The sequence below is a fragment of the Cololabis saira genome, chromosome 7 (assembly GCF_033807715.1).
Source record: "Cololabis saira isolate AMF1-May2022 chromosome 7, fColSai1.1, whole genome shotgun sequence".
NCBI classification, from domain to species: Eukaryota; Metazoa; Chordata; class Actinopteri; order Beloniformes; family Belonidae; genus Cololabis; species Cololabis saira.
In genome coordinates, this window is record NC_084593.1 from 40,599,641 (window position 1) to 40,627,139 (window position 27,499).

A 27,499-nucleotide genomic window follows, 5' to 3' on the forward strand; every position below is an offset into this window, starting at 1 on the left:
GAATGAAAAAGCTTTAATAAGAATGACTCGTGCAATAGGTATGTTATTGACACTGGCATGGATGACCGTGCTTAATAGGAGAAATTACATTTCTTACGTCAAAGACAATTCATAAAATTTCCTTTCACGGCTTTCACAGCAGGTCAAGATGTGGGACTTGAGACAAATCTTCAAAGCTGACCGTTTATAAGTCTAATGCTGCCTCAGTTTTGGGTATATAATGAGATATATATAATATATACCGAGACATGCCCTGTTCATTTTATTCTATTTTATTTCTTATTCTATTTGATATTTTCAATGTCTTGCTGCTCAGTTGTCTTGCAATTGCCCCTCGGGGATAAATAAAGTTTTCTGAATTTGAATCTGAATCTGAATATCTATGATTTTGAAATGTTACTGTCCATTCCTTCTTGAATTTACCAGTTTCCCACATTTCAGTCATTTTTAGACATTTCCAAATGATAAAAACACTTACTTTGTGAGCAACTAGCATGAAAGCAGTGGCACTGTTACTGCCGATGGTGTGGGAGACCCGGGTTTGAATCCTTCCTGATATGTGTGTGTGTGTCTCTTCCAGGGCAGGCCTACACTCACACAGCTCAGGCCAGAACTAAACTCAATAACTTGACCCTACACAATCCCTCACAAAGGCTGAGAGACAAAGTATTGTCTTCAAATCTACTAGAACATATTAATGCAGCGGTAGGAACAATCTGTCCTGGAACAATCTCTGAAACCAACCAGCGGGTGTACAGCACACATGTGGGAAAAAAAAAGGATGCTAGAGATGCTTGGATACCAAATCAACACCACACGTAAGAAGCAGAGTCCAGGGTGGAGGGAGGAAAGCCAGGTGTCCAAACAGTTGGAAGGTTTAATGGAGAACTACTGCCTTAGAGGTAACACAAGTTACCAATGGAACTGCTGGTTCAGGTGAGTTTGAATGAGTTAGTGACAAAACTATTCAGTATTTCAATATAACTAAGAAATCTGATTAACAAAGACATGTTACATCATGATAATCAATACATTCTAATACTAAAAAGGCAAACTAAGATCATGACTTGGTGGTTAGATCTGCTGCCTCACAGCCAGAAGCTGTAGAGTACTCCAGTGTCCTCCCACAGTCCAAACACATGAACATCCATTTAAACAGTGATTTAAATCACCATAAGAGGGCGTAAGAGCATGTGTGATTGTTTGCATTATACGTGGCCCTCTGATGGACAGGAGACGGTCCAGCATGTTCATTTTACCCCAACAGAGCTGGGAAACGGTGCTTTACATCAACATTAAAAGCAGAAAGACACAATTAAACAGTAAATAACAAATAAAATGAAATAAAATGATAAGAAAAGAGGTAGAATAATAAAAAGCACCAGTTGTTAAAAAGTAAGGGCAATAGAGTACAGCAGGTACATCTCATTCTTACAATGACAAGAAAAGAATAACGTTTCTATACAGTCAAAATGTACAAAGACTGGGTCATATACAGTATTACAAAAGTAATCTGTAACAATTCGTACGGTGAATTAAACCAATTTGACAATTCTATGCCACAATGCTTGTTTCCAGGTCTTATTTCACACAACTGACGAGAATTACGTTTCTATACGGTCAAAACGTACAAAGACCGGGTCAATGGCAAGATTAAACCAACTGGAATGATATGAACAGGAAATGTCCACGTAGAATCTGTAGCATTTAGTCAAAATCTGTTCAGCCATTCAGGCACACCGGAAATCTCATTTTGACTAAAGTCACACTGCAGTTACTACGGCAACAACAGCAGTCCATTACAATGTTTGTTTTCCAGCTGTGATTTAAGGCCATCCATGTAATTAAGAGCCACTCCATTTTCTGTTAGACTAAATCCATCTGTTTGTTATTCTCATGAAAAGGAAGGAAAACCATTTTAGCTTCTTTAATTTAATTACTGTTTATGGGATAGAACAGCGTCGGTCAAATATATTTGCAGGAAGAAACCAAAAATGTATATATTTAAGATTGTTAAAGCTGAAGCATAATACTTTATCATACAGCAGGACTGAGATAGTGGTGATTTATGGAATATGCCAATGCACCTGCCAGCCCTGGGGAGAAACAACAATGAAACTGTAGCAAAATCCCATCTGCACATCATTCTGAAGAAATTAGAAAATTACCCATTTTGGTTGTTTTTCTAGGGTAGGACGTTGTTTTGGAACATTCCCCATGTGACATGACTTCATTTAAAAATAATACGTTGTATATAAATTCTCAATTGGCCTGGTCTTTAAGAGGGTCACGAACACCTCAGTGTTTCAGGAACACATTCAGCCAAGACGTTCATGTTCATAGGTGAGGGAATTTAATCCAAGTACAACCAGAACTCTACGGAAGAGTATTAGGACCACGCAGGAGAAAAATAAAACTAATATTTTAGAGGAAGATTTTTGTTCCATTATGCACTTCGAGAAAAAAGTCGAAATGTCGAGATTAATGTTGAAGTACAATTTCGAGAAAAAAGTCGAAATGTTGAGAAAAAAGTCAAAATTTCGTGAATAAAGTTGTAATGTTGAGACATTTTGATTTTTTTCTCGAAATTGTATTTCAACATTGATCTCGACATTTCGACTTTTTTCTCGAAGTGCACAATAAAAAAAAAATCTTCCCCTCAAATATTTGTTCTCCTGCATGGCCCTAATACTCTTCCGTAAAACTCCAAAGGAAAAGGTGACATACTAAGAAAAAGGCAAGCCTAAATGTTGAAGTCATGTAGACGCCATTTAGCTTTCACTTAATTCTCTGATATTTAGAAAATTCTGTTTCCTCTATGCTCTTAATACGTAAACATTGTCTGTGATAATCCAAATCAACGGTACAGCCATCCTCACCCTGCCTTCACAGGTGAAGACAACTTGTCACCTCAGAATGGCTTAAATAGAAGAGACCAAAGAGATAAAAGAAAATGCCAGACTCTCATTGAAGTTCTTTTTATATTTTTATTATTTTGCATATTTGGACAGTAGAATGTCGTAGAACTGTAATACACGGCTGCCATAAAGTTAAAACAACAATGTCTTCAGAAACATTTCCTTTTGCTCTTTGTATTTATTCATATTAGCGTATTATGGGACAGTTGAGCCCCAAGCTTCAGCTTGGTATCATGAGTGGACTATCTGCAGATTACATGGTTAATGTGCTTGATTCTTGATTTACTGCAATTGTTTTCCAGTGTAGTTCAGCATTTAAATATCTTGCGAGTAGAATACTGGCTGGTCTCTAAGGCTACGTTCACACTGCAGTCCTTAATGCTCAATTCCGATTTTGTCCCAATTCCGATTTTTTTGTGTGGCTGTTCACATTATCTTTTAAAATGTGTCCTATATCCGACTCGAGTGTGAACGCATCGCGGCCCTGAACTGACCCGCATGCGCAGAGGCGTGGGATGATGACTGATGGATTTGCATCCAACAGGTGCCCGTGAACTGCCAATTGTCCATCAAGCTCCACAATTATCATGTTAATATTAAATCAGATAGATTTGTCAAGGACGTTTCTCTTGCATCTCTATCATTATGCGGGCATGCATTCTCAGAGTTGTGCGGGAGCGGGCGGGAGCGGATGTAAACACTGCGGCGCGGGCGGGAGTGGAACACACACGTTGCGGGTGCGGGCGGTAATGGTCAGAAATGCAGCGGGAGCGGGATGAAGAAAACAGTCCCGGGCAGGGCTCTAGCTCCGCTCCCCGGAGTGTCAGCTCTGCTCTCCGGCGTTCAGCTGGGTTTATCCCCTAACACTCGGTCCAGCTCGTTGTAAAACGGGCAGGTTATGCGACCACGACCGCTTCGCTGATTTGAATCCTTATCTTTTTTATTTAGTAATGCTTAAATTCAGCTGGTTGTCTGGTCTGATCTGAGGTTGTAGGTGAAAAAGAGGTGAGCGCGGGGGAGGGGAGGAGGAGAGGCGGAGGCGGCCCGGAGGGACCCTCGCCGTCTCCCGTGTCTCCCCCGCGGCTCGGGGCTCTGCGTGTGACGTCAAAGTCGCATTAATTCCGACCTGGCTGTTCACACTGAGGTCGCATTGCAAAACACCAGACCTGTATCCGATTTAGAACCACATATGGAAGTGACCTGAATCTGATTTGAAAAGATCAGATTCCATGTGACTTGTGCTGTTCACACTGTCATAAACAAATCGGATCTGAGTCACATATGAGCAAAAAATCGGATTTGGGTCACTTGGGAACTGCAGTGTGAACGTAGCCTAAATGACCAAGTCTGGTGTTAGCTACTACGCTAAGTGATATTTATTTCTTGCTGGTTTCTCTTTTCTGGCTGCATGCTGGGTAATTTAACTTAATGCCATCTCTTATGTTCTTACCTTTCTGCGCTGGTCCTCTTTTTGTTTGTAAATGCCAGCTACATAAGTTTAGGATAGCCAATGTCATATTTATGGATCCAACACTCCAAACTGAGTTTGAATGCTCTACTCTAAGTAATTACCTGCTTGTAGCATTAACAAGTAGCTTTAGATCTGCTTGAAGTTGGGGGGTGTCACATCGTTGTTATGGTTTATAAGTTTAAGATAATGACTAATTTGTCCAACTGCTTTAAATATGCAAATAGTAACATGAGTTTCAGAGTATTATCTTAATTGTTAGAAATTACATTGTTTAGTGGTTTCTTTGTTGTTTCTAGGAACTTCTACCTAAGTAAGAACAGCATGTATCGATGTCCTTGCTCGACAATCTTGCTATGAAGAAGAAAAGGGAAGCTGTTAGTCTCCTGTGTCGTGACGATCACTTGATAGCCTCAAACACCAAGCAGCTTCCTATCAAGTCTGCAGCTCCTGATCTACCGTCCCTAAGCACGTGAGGACACGTGTGCAGGTTTAAGCTCTCTTCATGCCTCTGCCCATCAGGCAGGCGAACATGGTCATCACCATCTTGGGGTTGACTTCCACCAGGTCCTCAGGCAGCGCGTACACCTTTGCACCGATCTTCCTCGACATGGAAATGGCATATCTGGAATGAGGGAATGTTCAGAATCAGGGTCACTATCAGTGCGCTTACATGGGAAGTTTAATTCCTCTTTAATTTATAATTAAAATTAAATCTGATTTAAAATGAGTAAAAATTACCATGTAAACACCTAATTCCGAATGAAAATGGCCATTCCGAATTAAACTTAATTCTGAAGTAAGTGGCTGGTTTATTCCGATTTTAAATCTGAATAGAATAATTCAGTGATCATGTAAACACTCATTCTGCTTTAAATTAATTCCGGTCTTTCTTTCTGCTCGTTCCCTCGCCCGTCTGTCTCCATGACACTTATATTCCGCGCTGGGCTTGTTTTCCAAACAAAGTTTCAAGATGGCAGCACGCAGTAAACGCTGGTCAAGAGCAGAGACCATTTATTTAATAAATAGCTTGGAGGACCCGGAAATAATTAAAAGAACAGATGGAAACAGGAAACATAAAAATTGTGAGCTTTTCAAAGTTGTAGCGGCAGAACCTTCCCAACCCCCAGACCTTAAGAGGAATTGGATAAAGCCGATCAAACGTGTTTTCCATGTAAACTTCAATTCGGAATAACTATTTCAATGTAAACTTGAAGGAAAATAGTTTAATTCTGAATTATTTAATTCGGAATAATTTGTTCCAAATTAAAAAACATCATGTAACCGTGGCCAGTGAGGTTTACTTTGCATTGTCCAGCTTGTCTTCATCTGTAAAATTGTCTTTTTTCACCAGCTCAAAGTTCACACTGCGTGGCTGAATGGCATCAATGAGGTCGAGAACGGGAAGACTGGTGCTGATCTCTTTGTCCTGAACAGATTCAAGCAGAGATAACGTCAGGACAGGTGTATGGTGGGGATATCTCACATTACTTTAGACCAATTAGTCTTCGTCTCTTGCCTTAAAGCTTTTGATAGATGAAGTCTTTCCCGCTTCGGCCAGTGTCTTGTTGACCCATGAAACTATCAAGTCATCTCCAGCAACTTCTCCATCTCCAAGGTTTTCAAGCAGATTTAAAGTGTACCTGTATGATGATAAAATATCAGCGGTTATCAGTGCCACACCAACACTGAAAAACATGTAGCTGCAAGTACCAGAATTGATTACAATAATCTAAAATGAAAGACGTTTTAATTATGGTTTCAGTTAAAAAAAATAAAAAAAGATGGCTTCAACGCTGTGCTGGGGAAATAACACCCTTAACACCTTTAAGCAAACTATTAAAATAAAATAATTCAAATTGTTAGCAAAGAAACATCTCTTGAATAGATACATAGATAACTTAATTATTAAATAAATAAATAAATAAAGTAGATAGTATATGGGTATGTGTGTGATATATATATATATATATATATATATATATATATATATATATATATATATATATATATATATATATATATATATATATATATATATATATATATATATATATATATATATATATATATCTCACACACATACCCATATAATATAAATAAATATACATATACATACCCATATAATATAAATAAATGAATATTTATTAAAAATGTTTATTGGTGCAAATTATGATAACTATACATTGTTTGTATTTGTTGATGTTATAAAATGTATGAATATGTATTGTTTTTATTTATATCTAAATGTTAAATGGAAAGACTTTATTTTTTTCTTTATTTTCTGTTTTTCCTTTCTTTTTTTATATGCTACCTCTTTAGGTTTGCTTTTAATTTTTCGTTGTAATGTACAGTGTATTATGTGTCGGACCCCAGGAAGAATAGCTGCCGTTTGCTTAAGCTAATGGGGATCCAAATAAAACTATAAACCCCCTCTCCCTGAGCCAGCTCCAAAACCCCCACCGAAGTTTAACCAGGAGTTTAACAGAAGTTTAAGCAGGAGTAAATCACCTCCTCATCAGCTGCCACACCAGCGCCAGGGTGAGGGTGGGGTTTCCATCGTACAGGTCCTGTCCTCCGATTCCCACCAGGGAAAAACCAGCCTTCTCCTTACCCAGCTCCACGCAGTAGCTGCAGTTTTCCATCTGCACACACAGTTTCTTGTTGAATCCTTTCATTTCTCACAAACATGTTGTCCTTGGCAAGGCAAGTTTATTTCTAGAGCACAATTCAACAACAAGGTACTTTACAAAAGACATAAATAGAAAGCATGATTTAAAACTTTAAACAAAAAGAAAGAAGGAAAACGATAAAAACAGTTGTTATGACCAACTTTTAAAACTAAGCTTAAAATTACGAGTGGAGATCTGGAACTTTATTCCAGTACAGCTGAGAACAGGTGAGTCTTCAACGTGGATTTAAATAAACTGAGTGTTTCAGCTGATCTGAGTCTTTGGTGGAGTTTGTTCCAGACTTGTGGAGCATAGAAGCTGAATGCTTCGTGCATAAACCAGAACCAGACATGAATCCATGTCTGGTTCTGACTATGGAAACTGATGAAATACCAGATCCAGATGACCTGAGGGGTCTGGAAGGTTCATACTGGATCAGGATGTCCCTGATGTATTCTGGTCCTGGACCATTCAGATCTTTATAGACCAGCATCAGAACTTTAGAGTCTGTACTCTGACGGACAGACAGCTGTAAAGACCTCAGAGCTGGACTGATGTGCTCCACTTTGTTGGTCTGAGTAAGTTCTGGATGAGCTGCAGTTGTCTAACTGGCTTTTAAGGTGAACTGTAAAGACGCTGTTACAATAATCAAGCTACTAAAGATGAATGCATGACTAGTGTCCCCAGGTCCTGCTGAGACATCAGATCTTTATCATTGATATATTCTTAAGGTGATAGCAGGCTGACTTTGTTATTGCTTTCATGTGTTTTTCCAAATGTAGGTCTGACTCCATCACCACACCCAGATTTCTGGCCTGGTTGGTTGTTTTTAGGTGTTTAGATTGAAGGTCTGTGGTGACCTGTAATTGTTTCCTTTTGGCTCCAAAGACAATTGCCTCAGTTTTGTTTTTGTTTAGGATGGGAAAGTTGTGGCACATCCAGTCATTAATCTCCTCAATGCATTTACCAAGCACCTGTACCGGGCCTCTGTCCCTTGGTGACGTTGTAATATCGTTAGGCTCATAGCATAATTGCCTAATTCTAAGGCATTCAAATACAACTTAGGCAATTATGCTATGAGGCTGACGTATGATATATACCTGCATGTCATCTGCATAGCTATGGTAGTTTAATTTGTTGTTTATAACCTGTGCCAGTGGGAGCATGTAGATGTTAAACAGAAGAGCTCCCAGGATGGAACCTTGGGGAACTCCACATGTGATTTCTGTCTGCTCAGATGTAAAGTTACAAACTACTTCCTGTTCTCCAAGTATGTTTTGAACAGGTCCAGCAAGACCCGCCCAGTGTTCCAGTCGTTTGAGTAAAATATTGTGGTCAACTGTATCAAATGCAGCACTGAGATGCAGTAAAACTAAGACCGACATGTTTCCAGCGTCTGTATTCAGACATATGTCAGTAAACACTTTGGTCAGAGCGTCTCAGTGTTGTGGTGCTGTCTAAAAGCTGACTGGAAGCCGTCATAGTAGTTATTTTGTTAGTTATTTAGCTGATCTTACTTAAAAATGGAAGATTTGAGATGTGCCTGTATTTGTTCATTTTTTTGTCGTCAAGTTTTTCCTTTTTCAGCAGAGGTTTAATTACAGCTGTTTTTAGTGACTCTGGAAACACAACTGACATTAAGGACAAGTTCACGTAACATCAGTAACAGGTCTCACTTCAAAATGTTTTAGACTTGTGTCGGCAGGACGTCTAAACAGCAAGAGGAGTTCAGCGGAGGTAAGATCTCCTCCAGGTCTGCTGTTCATGGGTTCAAACTGTGTTGTGATGTTTAAGATGTTTTTCGGTGGACACGGTTCATATGCTGAACCTGCTGCTGATGTACCAACTGCCTGTCTAATATTTTGGATTTTGTCTGTGAAGAACTTGGTAAAGTCATTGCAGGTCATGGTGGGATGGTCCAGTTGCCACGGAAACAGGAGGGTTTGTTAGCCTGTCAACTGCAACAAATAAGGCCCGAGCATTATGATGCTTTTAGTGATGATGTCACAGAAGTAGGACTTCCTTGCATTCCTCAGTTTTAAATTATAAGAGTGAAGTTTATCTTCTTACACAGTAAAAAAGAAAGAAAAAAGTATATTGACCTTTTTTAAATGTCCTCCTCCGACTCCCTTGAATGGAGGATGGTTGACTCTGCTGTTCCAGTCCACCGGCACCTTACTCTTCTCATAAAGCTGCAAAATCACCATGGCATCCTGCAGATCCCTGCATATAACATATATATCAATGTGGAGATAAACAAACAAACAAACAAACCATGTATTATGTTGAGGTTATTTCTGATTGAAGGAAGTGCTCACCCATAGAAGAGATGGTGAACGTAGGGACTGACTCCCAGAGAGTTCATCCAGTTCCTGAAAGTCCTCTCCTCTCTGCTTTCACCTTGGAGACAAAGAAGAGTTTAAGAACGCTTTTAGACAGAATTCCAGAAAAAAAAAGAAATAATGAAAATAATCGTGGAAGAGATGAATTTTCCAAATAATCTTACTCTCCAGATTCCACTCTTGATTCTCTGGTTTGGTGAGAGCTGGGTGTTTGTTGAAGAGGGTGGCAATGAATGCCATGTTGAGTTTGGCATTTCCAGTAACAACATCAGTTGCTGTTACAAACTGCCGGCAGCCCAAATGATCAGCCTCTGTTAGCATAGACTCTGCTCTCTTCCTGAGATCTTGCTCCTAGTCGCACACACACATGCAGGGTATTGTCATAGGGGGCGCTGCCACGTTTCTTGTTGGACATTTATATATAAATGAATAAGTGAGTTTAGAATCAACAGAAAGTTTTTGCTTGCTCACGTATAAGCCACTCGTATCGATTTGAACCCGAGGAACATCCTCTTTGCTGCCGTCTGGAGCGATCTGATCCAGCAGGTAGTAGTACGCCTTTGAGTCCTACAGAGGACAAATGCAGACACTGGAGTCAGATATACTGAATTCCTCACCGCAAGATTTTCCTCCTCCTGTGGTTTTACTGGGAGTGTTGTGTGACGTTATAGCATGGAATTGTTTGACGCCCAAACATGTAAAGTTAGATGAGAGCTTGAAAGTGAATAAATGTTGGTTTGTATCTTGTCTTTCCTTTTTATTAAGCAACATTAATGACGATTTTGGAGCATTTACTTTATACCCAGATATGCTACCAAACCGGCTGATTAGATCTAACAATGCTGGTACGGAAGTGTTTAGTTGTTTTAGGAATAAAATTACATCATCCGCAAAGAGAGCTGGTCTATGGTCTCTATTACCAATTGGTAATGCATGGAATGGTTTTAGAATATTTAAATAAATGGCAAGTAAGAACTTATCAACCCACAGGAATTAGAGGGTTTTTTCTGCATTTGCAATCTAATCTTCATTTAAATCACAATAATAGGCATGTCCAATGTGCTAAAGGTGATAACACAATTTCTTGTGTCTTTACTGAACACAACCATTAAACAACCATAATGCTTAAGGAAATAATAGCTGGTTGAACCTCCTTTGGCAGCAATTTCTTCATACCAACGCTAGCACTTTAGCTCTGGGGCAGGATTTTCATTTTCCATTCTATTGTGGATATCAAACTGGATAGCTTCACTGATATTATTCTGCAGGATATTTTGTTAAACGTAGAAAGTTACTTTCTCAGAGTTGGAAAGTACTAAAAGTCCCGAGGCAAATGCCCAAGTGTGCACACTTCAGACTTCATTTAGATCTTGTTTCAGTAAATGTTAAATGGTTGTGTTCAATCAATGCTACATTGTTTTTGTCCATTATTGGAACTTTGAAGAACACCTAAAGACATTTTATGATTAAGATTAAAAAATCCCAAGAGATCTACATACTCTTTCTTGTGGGTACATTTATCAGCAGACAGCGCTTGACTTGGATGGTCATTTGCAAAAGTCAGCTGTCTTTTCTAAGAATTTATTTAAATGTTGTCAAATGAGATAAACCTGAAGATATTGTCTTACTGTGCACCCATGGTGGGCAGCAACACTGAGTTTAAAACAAAGTACAGAGCAGATGACAGAAACGTACGGGTCAGTACCAACGTTGTAGTATTGGAGAGAAAATCATTACATAGTAAATTGTGACTCCTATTTTCATACAGTCCTGTGAGATTACTAATGAATAACTATCGTATAATTAAGACGCCTGCTGACAGTTGGAAGATTGAGTATAAGGTTCAGCAGTGAAGTTACAATTTCCACGTTGGTACAGTGAGAAACGTGTACCTTAATGTCGCCACTAAAGTTTGATAGGGACATGCCAACTCCTTTCAAATGGAAATTTGCCCAACGCAACAGAAGTTCTTCAGGGTTGAGTTTCATCATCTCCTCCAGACTTTCCCCCTCCTCCAGTAGTGCTGACATAGCTGTAAATGGGGGAAAAACTTTGAATTAAAAACATTTAAAAAAAAAAATAATAATGCAGCAGAGAGCAAGGGAAAGACAAGACCAGATATACAGAAGGGTTAAAAAGACACAGGTGCAGACGATCAGGGCAGATGGTAAACAGGAAACTCAAACACAAAGACACTGGCTTCAAAATAAAACAGGAAGTAACAGACCGTGACAAAATAGATCTGTTTCACTCTGTTTCACACATCTAGCACATCCCGTACCTTCATTGCGACTCAGGTCTATATTGGCAAATAATCCTATCTTGATGATCTGCCAGAGGAGCCCGAGCACCAGGTGAGGTTTTCCCTCCTTCAGATCTTGAGCCCCGATGTTGACAACCTGGCAGCCGATGGCTGAAGCTGAATTCAGAGCCAAATTCAGATTCTCCTGTTGATGCAAATTCAGGACATGACTTAAGCTTGAGTTATGGTTCTGCGTTAAAACGACGCCGTGACTGACGTGCACCTCCCAAAAATTGTAAATACGCGTCGAGGTGACGCAGACCAAACACAGACGAGAGGGCTGTGATTGGTTCGCTTGGTAGCAACGCATTTCCGGTTTCCGGTTTGAAGCAGTCGTGAACTTTCAGCGCTCTTTTCTTCGTGTTTGTGTGATTTTTTTTTTGTTTTGGTTTTTTGCACAATAGTTGTCCTTATCTCTTTGATTCACTGTGACCGGAAAAAGTCGGATAAACCATTCAGAAAAAGATCGCAAATTATCAGTCACGGGGGGTACTGCACCGTGGAGAAATGGAGTGATGGAGAAGTCCGAAGGTTTCACGACGGCGTCACGGTGACGGCGTGTGCTCTGCGTTGGTTTGACGCAGAACCATAATTCAAGCTTTAGAAACACATGAGACAACGAACTAACTAACTAAATTGGTTTAATTCACCGTACGAATTGTTACAGATTACTTTTGTAATACTGTATTTGACTCGGTCTACGTTTTGACCGTATAGAAACGTAATTCTTGCCATTGTAAGAATGAGATGTACCTGCTGTACTCTACTGCCCTTACTTTTTAACAACTTGTGCTTTTTATTATTTTACCTGCAGTTCAAACCAGCATCAGAATGGGTAAGAAAGGTGGTTTAAGTGACTTTGAACATGGCATGGTTGTTGGTGCCAGACGGGCTGCTCTGAGTGTTTCAGAATCTGCTGATCTACTGGGATTTACACCCACAACCATCTCTAGGGTTTACAGAGAACGGCCCTCCAGTGAGGGGCAGTTCTGTGGGCGCAAATGCCTTGTTGATGTCAGACGTCAGAGGAGCAAAACAATAAAACAAAAGAAACCCTGTTCTATTGGTTCAAATTGTTTCCACAATTGCATAATCTACAATTGTAGAAACAGAACACATTTAGGGTTTCAGGATCTTGCTGAGAGACTGTGGCAGGACTTGATCTGCTAATTTCGTTGGGGAATAACCTACTGCACCAGCAGACGGATGAAACTTTTAAACTTTTGTCCACCAGTAGGCCTACAGTTTATTCGTAGTGGTGTCACATACATTAATTTCGACATTTCAACTTTTTTCTCGACATTTCGACTCTTTTCTCGAAATGCACAATAAAAAAAAATCTTATAGAGCCCTAATACTCTTCCGTAGAACCCAGAGACAATTCTACTTGAGGAAAACATATGGGGTCATAACAGAGATGAGAAGCAGTGTGAGATAAAAGTGCTACCTACTAGTGCATTTAAGCCGCTGACTCCTCATTTTAATTAATAATCTTTTTTTTATTAAAAAAAATAAATACATTTACACAGTTTATCAGTCTCACCTGTGTGGTGAAAGCAGTGAGTTTCTTTTTATTGATGGTTCTCTCGTCAATGGTATCAGGAACAGACATGTTGATGAGTTTACTGCAGCAATGAGGAGAAGGAAAAAAGAAATATCAGCACTCTGACAAGAGTGTAAAAGTTAACAGCAATAAAATCAAGTCAAAGCTGAAGTTTACCACAGCACAATGCCATCGGCCACTGCTTTAAAGAGATCGCTGGTGTTGGGATTGATGGGTAGGACATGCTTACAGTCTGGATCCTTTTCCAAACTTGCGTTGATGTAGTTGGCAAAAGCAAAACGTTCCTGCTCTGAAATAAAGTCACGTCAAGTGATAATCAAAATCTAATTATGTGTAATTCCACCTCAATGATTACGTAGGATTCGTCAGGATGGATGCTGTCATTAGTTGATGCCCAAGAACTTAGCAGGTAGTTGGCTTCACTAACCAGAGATTGAATGTTGAGTTCCTTCGCTGGAGATCTCACTGGTGCCCCCGATGGCCACAATGCCCTCTTTCTTATTAAGAGCCTTCCTGAAACCACTGGTTGCACGGTCATCTTTCAGCTCCTGGAACACCTAACGGGCCATCACAAATTCACTCATCAGTTTGCAGTCCAACGACTACGGAAGAGTATTAGGGCCATGCAGGAGAAAAAATATTTGAGAGGGGAATATTTTTTTTATTGTGCACTTCCAGAAAAAAGTCGAAATGACGAGATTAATGTTGAAATACAATTTCAAGAATAAAGTCGAAATTTCGTGAATAAAGTTGAAATACATTTCGACTTTTTTTCTCGAAATTATACTTCAACATTAATCTCGACATTTCGACTTTTGTCTCGACATTTCAACTTTTTTCTCAAAGTGCATAATAAAAAAAAAATCTTCCTCCTCTAAAATATTATTTTTCTTTTTCTCCTGCCTGGCCCTAATACTCTTCCATACAACGACAGTCACTGTTTAGAAGGACATTGATAACTTTGTCTTTTACCATCGATTGGTTAAACAAAAAAAAAATAATAATAAATTCCAAACAGTTCTATAGTAGTTAGTTGTACCTACAGCCGTGAACTCCTCAAAGCTGATGTGGCTGTCCTGGTCCCGGTCCAGTTTCTGAAGGAGTTCTCTGATCTGGTATCCGGGTAACGGAGTGCCCACCTCGTGGAAAAGGTCACCCAGTTCAGAGGCACAGATGTAACCATTCCCATCCACATCTGGCATCGTAGGCAGATGGGGGAAAATGATTGGGGGAAAACAAACAATTATTATTTGGAGCCTCCACGCCACGGGAGCCCCACAGAGAGCTGTACTCGGACTTTTCATTTACTCTGTAGACCTCTAATACACATCAGATTACTAGAATGAGGTGGATGGCCCTGCGGTTGTGGTGTGTTTGTAGCAGACACAGCTGGTGAGTTGCTATGGAGCAACAGTGTGGGAACAATCGGCTCATCTTGGATGTGAGACTGGTTTAAAGAGCTACAGCACACCATGTTATTGAAGGGATTAGGGCTGGAGATCAATTCAAATGTCAAGATTTGATTCGATTTGATTCCAATGTTGATTTGGGTTAGTGTTATTAAAACAGTTTTTTCAGCTGTTGCATGAATTATATGACTGTAGTTCTGCAACATATTAATACTAGTATTATATTGAGATTCAACAGCAAGTATTGGCAGCTAATGATGCTGTAAGGACCAATCAGCTCCCAGAATGCTGATAGAACTGCTTTCAGAAACATCGTGGGGCAGAATTACCAAACAGATCCAGAGACGGATGAAATCGGTTTCATTTTTTCCCATTTATGCAAATTTCCCCTCTGTGGGACTATTAAAGGTTTATCTTATCTTATCTTATGAGAATTTGTTTTTAGCATTTATGCAAACGTAACCCCAAGATAGTATATAAAGTAATTAAATATAGACAATTTATGCAGTTATAACTGAAAACTTTAATGTTTTTATACCTTTAAACATATTTAACGGCAAAAACGGCACCAGTTATTCTCGTGTCCAACAAAACATTCCTTTTTTGGGCATAAACAAAAAAATACAAAAAGTTGTAATATAATGATGAAAAAAAAATTGATCTTTAAACATACGAATTGATTTTTTAGGAATTAATATGAGAATCGATTTAGAATTGGAAAATCGATTTTTTTCAACACAGGCCTATAAGGGATCGAAGGTTTTTCCACGTTTGCACCAAGATAATGTATCTTTTCTACATGTCCATGGTAGAGAGTGTAGTTTTGTCCGGGAGGTGTTATATTTTCAGACAGCAACACTGAGAGACTCAAAGAATCTGAAAAAAAGGAAAATAAAAACTGCTGGCTCACCGATTTTCTGGAAGCTCTCCCTCATTTCCTCTATCTCCTCAGCGCTGACCTGCTCAGACATCCTATCACATGATACACACAGAAGCACAATTTAGATCAACAATAAACACACACACTAATGGCAACAACATTTTAACTAGATATTGTTTTTGTTTAACTTGTATCCTAGCTTAGATTCCTAGTTCTTGTTTTTTTTTCCTCTTTAAGAGCTGAATCAGCTGAAACCAGGTCTCCAGTACAAACTGATATCTCAGACTGGCCCAGTTCATGTTCCAACCTGCCTATATTTTATATAGGCAGGTTTTTCCTCCTTACGGAGCGTTTTGATCGTTTCTTTTATTAGTTATTTTTTGTCCCTCCTCTTGGAGTGTTTATTGTTCTCTCTATAGTTAGAGTATACTGTATAGTTTTGTTTATACCCATTTGTTTGTCACTCGGTCCGAGGTCTCTGGTGAATTAAAAAGAAGCCTTTTGTTATCTAATATCTCTGCATCTGAGTCCTGCTTTGAGTCTCGGCCTGACACTCATGATGAAATCTGACTTCAAAAGGAAGAGAATTAAGTTGATTTTCCTGGTTCTACATCAGAGAAATGTAATGAAACTTAAGCAATTGGAGGGGGGGACAAAAAAACATCACTTTAAATGTGTTGATTGTAAATGTTGCATCTCAGTTCCCATCCCCATGTGCTTCCCTGTCATGCTTCAGCCCTACCAACAAACAAATAAGTTCAGCATGAGGGCAAGCATGCAAAGTGGTTGCATCTTCACTCAGTCCACAAACATCCAGATATATCCAGATGATGATGCTAGTGATAATGGAGTTTTCTAATTGTAATAAATACAGTTTGGGATTCAAATAAAACTGTGGGCCATAAAGCACATTGCCCATAAATGCCATAGAAGAATCAAAACCGTGTTGTGCCTTGATTAAGGTGGTAAATTCAGCTTGGAGATTTGCGTTATGGTTGATGGGTTCTGGGGCCGTTTTGTTGAGATCATCTGGTTTTAGCAGATGTTGTGCTTTATTGCCATTAGAGTGAATAAAGCCCCTTGTTGTCGGTGCTGGTCTCATTACCCCGTCTGCTTTATAGATGTGTCATTATGTGATTAGTTTCTGCTCTTTCATTTGGTTTCTATTATTTATATTACTCTACTGCCCTTATTTTAACAACTTGTGATTTTTATTATTTTACCACTTTTCTTATCATTTTATTTCAATGTATATATTATTTAAGCGTACTCTTAAATTAAATACTCATGATTTTTGAAAACCGCGCAAAGTTACACTAGTTATGGATAATCCCTGAAGAATACAGGCATTATGACGTAGAATTGTCAAATTGGGTTTGATTCACCGCATGAATCGGCACAGATTACTTTTGTAATCCTGTATTTGACCCGGTCTTTGTACGTTTTGACCGTATAGAAACGTTATTCTTGCCATTTTAAAAATGAGATGTACCTGCTGTACTCTACTGTCCTTACTTTTAAACAACTTGTGCTTTTTATTATTTTACCTCTTTTCTTATCATTTTACCTCATTTTATTTGTTATTTACTGTTTAATTGTGTTTTGCCGCTTTTAATGTTGATGTAAAGCTCTTTGAATTACCTTGTGTTGAATTGTGCTATATAAATAAACTTGCCTTGCTTTATTTTGTAGAACTAGCTGCCTTTGTATATTCAGTCTAGTTTTGCACCTCAGACCTGGAGTTCAGTTCTGTTTTAGGACTAGGTGAAACAATCCCTTAAATGAACATATACGGTGAGACATGAGTGGTGACGGTGCATCCATCGGAGTGGCTTGCGATGGTGTGTGAGGAGGGTTGGGGGTGTATGAGCAGGGGTGGGAGTGTGTGAGGAGGGGTGGGGGAGGGGGTTGTAAGCCTCATTGGGGTCATCAGGTGGGCACCCTCTTTCCCCGGTGTTTCGATGATAGGCCCACAACACCTCCAGAGGGCTCATCAGCAACACCTGGCGTCCCAGATGTGCCCCCCTCTGCTTTCAACCCCCTGTGTCAATACTTTGGGGCCCAGGAGGAGTCTCGCCTCTTCACCCAGAGCCACTGACTTGCTTTTTCTGCTGCACCTGAGAGGGCTTTTATGGTCTGGTGTTGGGCTTGGCCTCGAATCCCCAAGTCCTTAAGCAGCCTGATGGTAGACTTGCCCAAGAAGCCTCTGCAGCCAACTTCCACTGGGCAAACCTTGACTTTCCAACCGCGTTGCTCCGCATCAGCTGCAAGCTCGCTGTACTTAAGACTCTTGCGTTCGAAGGCCTCCTCAACAGCAGCCTCCCAGGGAACAGTGAGCTCTATGATATAGACCGTGTGAAGTGAGGAGGACCAGAGCACAAGGTCTGGTCTGAGGTTTGTTTTGGCGATTTCAGGTGGGAAGCATAGCCTGTGGTTCAGATCAGCTACCAACTTCCAGTCTCGTGCTCCTCCGAGCTGGCCGATGTCCGATGTTGTGTGAACTTTGGCTGGCCTTGCTCCTTCTCGGATGAAATCTCTTGCAGATGTAGGATGGACTGATGGAGGGGGAAGGGCATTGATCTTTGTCCGTTTGGTATCCAGAGTAGCTGCCAGGCACTTGAGGACGTGGTTGTGCCGCCAGGTGTAACGGCCTTGTGACAGGCTTGTCTTGCAGCCAACCAGAATATGTTTGAGGTTTGCGGGAGATCGACAGAGGGGGCATGTAAGGTCCTCTCCGTACCATTGGTTGAGGTTAGAGGGGGAAGGCAGGACATCATACGTTGCACATAAGATGAAGCTGGTGTGAAATGCTTCCATGCCCAACAGCTCCCTCCAAGAGAACTTTCTCCTCTCAACTCCCTCCCATCTCATGTCCTTGCTTGGCTTGTGAGACAGCCTTTGCACACCTTGTTGCCTGCTTTTGCCGACACACCTCATCGACGACCAGACATCGGCGCTGAGCTGGAGCTGCCCTCTGCCAGGTTGGCCTACTCTCTCCTAGGCCAAGGCCTCCTCTCCCTTGTTGCACTAGGCCAACAATGTCTCTGTGCCTGAGGTCTGACTTTGCCTGCTGAGTAGCTGCAGTTGGGGACCATTTCCTTCCGGTCACCAGGGTAGGAGCTGTTTGGGCTACACAAGGGTCACGGGATTCCGACAGTGTCATTTCCAACTTTACTTTGGAACATTTGAACTCCTCTGCAAGGCTGGAAACAGGAAGTTCCAGAATGCCTCTTCCGTACAGCCCGATGTTGCTAAAGCATCTGGGGAGTCCCAGCCACTTTTTGGCAAATGAGCTCTCCAGTTTTTCAACCTTTGATATTGGGACCTCGTAGATGGTAAGAGGCCACATCAGCCTGGGTAACAGCCCAAACTGGAGGCACCAAAGCTTCAGCCTGCCTGGGAGCATGGACTTATTTATACTCTCAAGGCCACTTATGGTGTCCAGCCTAAGGTGGTCCACTTGCTCTGTGTCTCTGAGGGTGGGATTGTACCAACATCCAAGACTCTTGATTGGCTTCTCTGACACTGTTGGTATGGGTTCCTCGCCGATGTAGAACCGTTGTTCTGACAACTTCCCCTTGACAACTGAAATGCTCCTGGACTTGCTCGGCTTTATTTCCATCCGGGCCCACTGGATGTTCTCCTGCAGCTTGTTCAGCAGTTGTCTGGCACATGCTTTAGTAGTGGTAAGTATGGTCATGTCATCCATATAAGCTCCGATGGGAGGGAGACGAAGACCAGGCTTGAGCTTCTGTCCTCCTACTACCCACCGGGAGGCTCGGATGATGACCTCCATAGCCATCGTGAAGACTAGAGGTGAGATGGTGCATCCTGCCATTATCCCTACTTCCAGCCGTTGCCATGTGGTGGTATACTCAGCAGTTGTCAGGCATAGCTGCACGTCTTGGAAGTAGGATTTGACGAGGCCGGTGATTGCTTCTGGGATGCTGAAATAGTTGAATGCCGTCCAGAGGAGATTGTGAGGAACTGACCCAAAGGCATTGGCGAGGTCCAGGAACACGCCATGGAGATCTCTTCCCTCCTTTTTGGCGGCCTGGATTTGATGCCATATCATGTTTGTGTGCTCCAAGCAGCCGGAGAAGCCTGGGATCCCTGCCTTCTGCACCGTGGTATCAATGTAGTGCTTCTTTTCCAGGTAGACCGCCAGCCTGTGAGCCACTACATTGAAGAAGATTTTGCCCTCAATGTTCAGGAGGCTGATTTGGCAAAACTGGCTGATGTCGGCAGAATCCTTTTCCTTGGGGTTTAGGATACATCCTGCCCTCCGCCACGCAGCTGGAATTGCTTGTTTCTGCCACACCACCTTCATCAGCCTCCAAAGAAAACGTAATACCTCTGGTGCGTTCTTATAAAGTCGGTATGGAATAACTTTATGAATCACCACACCTCAATCCCATTATTCCTGTGTTCAGAGACAACCCCACCCACAATTTCTCCTGCGTGTATCAAATGAGCTCACCGTCTTTATTTCAACATAACTTTCCTCCCACAGTGAGGGCCACGTAGGACCTCTACTCTACCTCTACTAATTCCTGACAATAAGCCATTTATCTTGTCCCATGACTGTGAAAAGTGCTTTACTCAAAGGTATAGAATTCTTCCAGGAAAGGTTTTTGCAAAAACATCTTTAAACGTACAACAACTGTCACATAGAAAAGGTGTACGTTCTACTGTCAGCAGATATCTCTACTTCAGAACAGATAGCCTTTTAACTTTTTTAACTGGCATATCTGAAGAGACACGGGCCGTAAAAGCAGTTTCAGTGATGTTTCCTCATTGCAAGTAGGTTCCTGGTTCGTCTCCCAGCAGGAGTCCTGTGTAGTGTTCCTTGTGTGGTTTTCTCCACGCTACAAACATATACGTTGTTAGTCGCTTTGGAAAAAGCCTCTGCTGTATGTATGTTTGATAAGAAGGTACAACAATTATTTGTTAATCTTCCATCTCAAACCAACAACACCTGGTTGTTATATAGATTCACCGTCTGAAAGTCCATTCAGTTAAAGTTACACCAGCAAGAAATAACCCAAAGGCCTGTTTGTATCATGTGGAGGCTGACAGACACCTCTGTGTCCAGAGATGATGCTTTTCATCAAGTTCAATTTGGCATGAAATCTGAAAAACACGAACTTCAATGATCTTTCAGAGCGACATGGTTTATGTCTTTTTATATATATATATATATATATATATATATATATATATATATATATATATATATATATATATATATATATATATATATATATATATATATATGTATGTATGTATGTATATATATATATATATATATATATATATATATATATATATATATATATATATATATATATATATATATATATATATATATATAGTGGCAGGATGAAGCTCGACTCCAGAGGTTGGTAAACAAGACTTTATACCAGATAACGGAATCACAATTAACAGCTGACAACTGACAGAGGGCACGCGTTGCTAAGCAACCATAAAACTGCCCGTGACCACGCCCCCTTCCCTACAATCCTGATGGGTGCGAGGTCCGTTATTGTGTCCGCCACACAATAAATATACAGGACTGTCTCAGAAAATTAGAACATTGTAATAAAGTTCTTTATTTTCTGTAATGCAATTAAAAAAAACAAAAATGTCATACATTCTGGATTCATTACAAATCAACTGAAATATTGCAAGCCTTTTATTATTTTCATATTGCTGATCATGGCTTACAGTTTAAGATAGATATAAGATAAGATATTCAAATTTTTTTAGATAGGATATTTTACTTTTCTTAAGCTGTAAGCCGTGATCAGCAATATTAAAATAATAAAAGGATTGCAATATTTCAGTTGATTTGTAATGAATCCAGAATGTATGACATTTTTGCATTACAGAAAATAAAAGGACTTTATCACAATATTCTAATTTTCTGAGACAGTCCTGTATATATGGTTTATGTCTTTATGCTTACCTCAACCAGGCACACACACACACACACACACACACACACACACACACACACACACACACACACACACACACACACACACACACACACACACACACACACACACACACACACACACACACACACTTTTTTGTTGGTTTGTTGCCTTGTCTTCGCGCCCCCCCTTTCTTATGTCAGAGCTTCTGCAGTGATTTAATTAGTGATTAATGACACCTGCAGCTGCGGGAAGAGAGTGAGAGTAGGAAGCAGGACAGTTTTTTGACCGCAAAGGGCAGATCGCAGAAATTATACTAAGATGCATTTTGTCTTTTTATGGATACTTCTTGTAACAGTATAATCTGCCGAAGTGGTACACTATTATTACATTGTATCAACTTGGAAGTGACGCTGGATCCGCGTCTGTCTTTTGTTTTTGACTGTTGACCCAGTAGCGGCTCACAAAAGTTTGAAAAAGAAGCCGCAACGTATACATACATATATATAATTTAATGGTTTATGTTTTATGCTTACCTGATGCTTACCCAGACTTTTGAGGCAATAAACATGTTAAATGTTAAATGTTAAAATAGCAAATATTCTCCTTTGTAATCGACTTTATATGTATTCTAACTACTAGAAGAAAGATGCTTCCTGTATCAACCACTTTTTGATCATTAAACTAAATGATGAGATCCCCCACCCCCGCCCATCTTCCACGTCAATCACGATAAATGTAGTAAAACGTTTTTTTTCTAACTGTAGAAATGGACATAAAGTGTGTAACAGTGACCAACGGAGCTGATGTTCTAGTATTTTGGGTCCAAAGCCAGACTTGACCTCCTCCTCCAGTGCTTTTTCTTTCCTCTCACCTGAAATCCGCTGGTTCCAGTCCGGGGCGCTGAGATGGAAGTGCTGCTGCTGCACGGCGCTGGTGCTGCTTAAAGGCTGATTTATGGTTCCGCGTTAAATCGACGCAGAACTTTCGGCGTAGGGTACGCGGAGACGCGCTGCCTACTTGCGCGTCGCCGCATAACCCTACGGCGTAATCTCTGCGTTGGTGTAACGCGGAACCATAAATCAGCCTTACCTGGCACCGCCCCGTGGGACCGCCCCTCCTCCCTCCACACGCAGTGGGGAATTGTTGTGAAATGATAGTCAGTGGCGGAGCTAGACTTTTAACTCTTGGGGGGGCCAGAGGGGGGTCAGGGCTATTTCAAGGGGTCCACAGACTCTGACAATGAATTAGTTTCTCCAACAATCAATTGCAATCGGAGTCTCTAAATGTTGAAATGTAGGCTACATATTAAGCACAGGAGATGAGATTTGTGTATAAATTTAAAGGGGACCTATTATGGCATCTAATACCTATTTTAAACAGACCTTGAATCGTCTACTCCTGTTTTGAATGTTTTTTGAAACGAGAAATTGAGACAATTTGTTTATTTGTGTGCCTTTCCTCATATTTCTTATTATTTTATACTTATTATCAATCCAAAAATAGTGATTACAAAATTAATAAATTGGGGGGTATAAGTATGCTGACATTCATCCTGCAGTGGCAGTGAGGTGATTAGTATCTTACCTGAATGCATTAAGTGACGGGAGCATTATTTGATAGGATGTTACTGGATTATCAAATTATGCTACCCGTGAAATATTGATTTAAAATGGATAATATGGGATGTTGAGTATTTGATCCTTCGGAATACACTACCCATGACATGAATTGCATTACACTTTGTGAACATGACACGATAAAGAAGAGAAAAACAACAATTCTATGGCTTTATTTGATATTCATTCAGTCATTGGCCTTTATTTAACCAGGCAGGTCATTAAGAACATTCTTATTTACAATGACGACCTGGCAAGAGACAAGGACAACTTGGGGGAAAAGGAAGTGGGTTATAGGGAGTAAAACACAGTACAATTGAAGCTCTACAAAGGTAGAAAACCATTAGGTAGCATTTTTTGATATGGTAGCAAAAATCGATAGACAGACGCTATCGGTTTATGCAGCGGTAGCATTTGTTGACAAAGCAGCAGAAATTGACAGAACACCATATTACTGTGAGAGTCAAAAAATAGTCATAAAATGCCAATCGAAAATGGCATTGAGCAGATGAGTTCATAAGTTATTTTTTTCTGTTTTACTCCAATTGTTACATTAACGCACATCTTAAGTCACTTTTGTACATACTCATATCCGGCACTAAAAACCTCATATTGTACATTTCTGTTTATACATTTTATCTCTTATACATTTGCTTTTATATTTGTATTTGTATTGCACCAATCACCACAACAAATTCCTTGTGTGTGTTTAACAAACTTGGCAATAAACCCCTTTTCTGATTCTGATTCTGTAGCCTACAGTCATGGCATTTGAGACACAAATATGTTTACAAGTTTTCTACAGACTTTCTGTTTTCACTTTTGTTATTGCACTAAAAATGTGCACCATTACAGAATGGATGTTCTGCTTTCTTTCTATTGTTTTATATCAATTTATACAATTTCAAGTTAAGCAGAACAGGGGCCTGTACTACGAAGCAAGTTCAACATACCCAGGATATCTTTTCCTTATCCAGATTCACTAACCCGGACAATTGCAATCACGCTAAGCGGTCACACGACGGCGGTTATCAACTCGGTATATCAACCCAGGTTTCTCCAATCTGGATATGAGCGCGTGCACATAAAAGGGGCGGTGTTTTCAGCGCATGACCAATCGCAAGCATGGAGAAGTCCGCTGTCAGAGCCGCTTATTTCAGTAGCGAAGAGCAAAGGATAATTTTACGGAAATATGATGAGTATAGGCATAGAATACAGGCAAAAAGCAACACAGTTGCAGCTGCAAAATGCAGGAAAGACAGCTGGCAAAAGATCGCTGACTGTATAAATGCGTAAATTCATAGGGATATAAACATATATTTGAATATTCTGGGAATCTTAATCTTAAACGGTAAACCATGATCAGCAATATTAAAATAATAAAAGGCTTGCAATATTTCAGTTGATTTGTAATGAATCCTGAATGTATGACATTTTTTTGTTTTTGTGTTTGCATTACAGAAAATCACAATATTCTAATTTTCTGAGACAGTCCTGTATATATTGGTTCTATAACTATTGTTGTTGACCGATAACTTGTGCTGATGCTGTACCAAAGAATTGGGTTTTTTTATTTATTTTATTTTATTTTTTATTTTTTCAGGAGGGGGGTATTTAGTATTTTAAAGTGACTTCTCAGAATGTTCGAGGGACGAAATTGAAAATCCCTTTTTTGCAATCCCCTTACAAATGCATCTTCTTTTTGATTTCTTCTTGATTTATTTATTTAATTGGTATTAGTTTTGGATTGACTGTACATCGGATTTTGGGTGATGATTTGTTTTATTTATTCATTGATTGATTTATTTTTTATTTTCTCCTCCACCTCTTTTTTCTTTTTTTTCTTTTTTTTGGATCGTTCATACAGGTACTCATCAGGGAAAGCAAAGGGGTTTTGGCGGTCCCTGAATACGCGTTCTCTTCGGAGGGATCCTCTCACGATCCGCGCACCGAGCTCATGGATCTATTATATAACTCCGAGCTCCACTGGATTCTCTTCGAAAGGGCATGCCATTTTCCAAGAGAGCTGATTGGTCAGTGGGCGGTGCTTTTATACCCGGCGATCTGTATCTCGAACATAACCTGCTCCGGAGCAGGTTAGCGGTTCAGCATAAGTTACCATGGCGATGTGCCCCGGTGAGAAGTGAACCACCGTCGTAGTCCTGAAAACCCAGGGTTAAACCTGAAGTTACCTCGCTAACCCCAAATCCCGCTTCGTAGTACAGGCCCCAGGTGTTTAAGAAAGATACTTATTTTATTCAGTTCATATTGTTATTTTGTATTAAAGTGAATTGCTGGATAATAATTTGTTTTCCATGTGTTCATGGCATTCAAAAATATGCATCTAATTCAATTCAGGATTCGAATCAAATAGTTAAAAAATAATTTCACTCACAAAAAAAGGGCTAAAAAGTAATCACCACGCCAGGAAGGATGAAGGCAATCGGGTTGGCCGGCCCTGAGGATGAGGTGGCCCTTATTTATTTATCAGGGGAGTTAGCAACCCTAATGTATGTACATGCCATCATTAGTGTCATCATCTCTGTGTTTACCTTTGTTTCCTTTGTCTCATGCTAAATGCCATATTTACAAACACACGTGCACAGACTGACTAGACACAAGTGGCACAGTCAAGGAAGGGCTAAACAGAGCAAACACAGAAAACACAAATAAGCAGTAAACATCAAATACGGGGAAGAGAAAAACAATTAAACCCAGAACAGAAGCTTTACAAAAATAAAAATAAATCTAGATCCTGATTAAACCAGAGAAACAACTACAGCTAAACCCGCATCCCCATGATGGACACTCGACAAATGGTGACATTAAACGTCACGGTCCAAGTAAAGCAGATGTGTTCACGTTATAATCTGCTGCAGATTGTGGGTTGTTGGTTCCAGGAGAACGCCGCACCAAGATACGCTGATCTTCACTGTTGCTGCCAGTCTCCACACGCATGAATTCCTCCTTCCTTTCCCTCCGTTCCTTCTCCCTCCTTTTCTCATACCGATCTTTTCCACTCATTTCCCACCCTCTCTCCCCAGACCGACTTGCTGAATCTTGTTAGAGTAAATTCCTCACATGAGTAACATGTGGACTTGGTTCAGAGCTGCACTTGTGCAATGTTTAGCTATTCAGTTGGTAAACTATTTTTTTCCACATTTTAAGGAAATCCAGTGTCACAAATGTCCCATGTCTCATAAAGACTGGCTTGTCTAGTTCCACGGGTTCTTTCTGTAGACCCTGAATTGTACATAGGTGGTAGCTGGATCTGAAAATAAATCAGTGACTTCACTTAGCCAAACACTATTTTAAACAATCTAGAATTTCAGAAAAAAAAAAGCTTTGGACTTGTTTATATACCAAAAGATAATTAGACTTTAGAGGAAAGGCAAAGAGTGAGCAGAACCGTCCTCCACAGGTCCTGTCCATCAGGACACAAACAGAGAGAGGGAAGGAGAGATGAGCCATACTGAGTCATTCAGCATTAGAATAATATTACTTTCTGCATTACTTTATATGCATGAATAGGCTTGTTTGGTTGTTTTTTTTTTTTTTTATAAATTCATGAGACTCAGAAAACGGGGAGGTAAAGTGGAATTATGGACTACTAGAGAAGGGGGGGGGGGGGATTAAACAAGTTTGACTTCTTCCAACCCTTTTCAGACATGTTACATGGCATTTATGTGTAATGTGTATTGTTATCAGTGTTGGGACTAACGCGTTATTTAGTAACGCGTTAGAGTAACGCCGTTAGTTTTGGCGGTAACTAATACTGTTTTTAAATTTTTTTAATTCAGTAACTCAATTATCGTTACCAAACGATGCGTTACTCTGTTATTTCTGGCTACAGTGAAACTTCTTTCCCCACACGCGGAGACCAGAGGAAACGTAGTGGGCGAGTGTGAGCATTCAGAAACATGAGCGGTCATGGCGAGCCAAGAGAGCAAGGAGAGTTTCGAAATGATTTCGGTTTTGTCGAGCAGCACAATGACAAAAACATTTCAGTGGAGTTTAACCGAGTAAGACAACTTGACAAAACAATTGCACAGTATGTGGTAGAAAACATGCTACCTATTTATACAGTGGAGTCTCCCGCTTTCAGGCAGCTAATTAGCATGATAGCATGCCCAGGCGGCACACAGCAAATGGGACGGAAAACTTTTTCGGAATATACAAAAATAGAAAATGAGCAAAAGAAGACATTCGAAGGGCTGGACTACATGTCGACCACCGACATGTAGCACTTTTGCACTTTCATTGTTAACATGTTAACAGTTTTGTGTTATTTATTTCAGAGGTCATTTAGAAAGAAAAAAAGGCTTTTGTTAGGCTATGGTGTTTTGGAAAATCCAGTATTTGTTCAGTTTATGGCTGACTTAAATA

The 27,499-nt window shown here is 40.1% G+C and overlaps 1 protein-coding gene across 1 annotated transcript; it reads right to left on the reverse strand.

Annotated features, from left to right (window-relative positions):
- Positions 1–4,682: 4,682 nt before the first annotated feature.
- LOC133447276 (plastin-3-like) lies at positions 4,683–22,415 on the reverse strand. The gene is made up of 16 exons (XM_061725901.1): positions 22,369–22,415; positions 15,586–15,647; positions 14,310–14,461; positions 13,694–13,823; positions 13,423–13,555; positions 13,246–13,327; positions 11,682–11,847; positions 11,293–11,432; positions 9,872–9,967; positions 9,565–9,751; positions 9,377–9,458; positions 9,161–9,281; positions 6,898–7,031; positions 5,906–6,029; positions 5,691–5,815; positions 4,683–5,011 (listed from the first exon to the last, which is right to left on the reverse strand). Exons 2-16 carry the CDS (start codon positions 15,644–15,646, stop codon positions 4,879–4,881), a joined length of 1,866 nt encoding a protein of 621 aa, XP_061581885.1. The 5' UTR covers position 15,647; positions 22,369–22,415; the 3' UTR covers positions 4,683–4,878.
- Between the last annotated feature and the right edge of the window lie 5,084 nt (positions 22,416–27,499).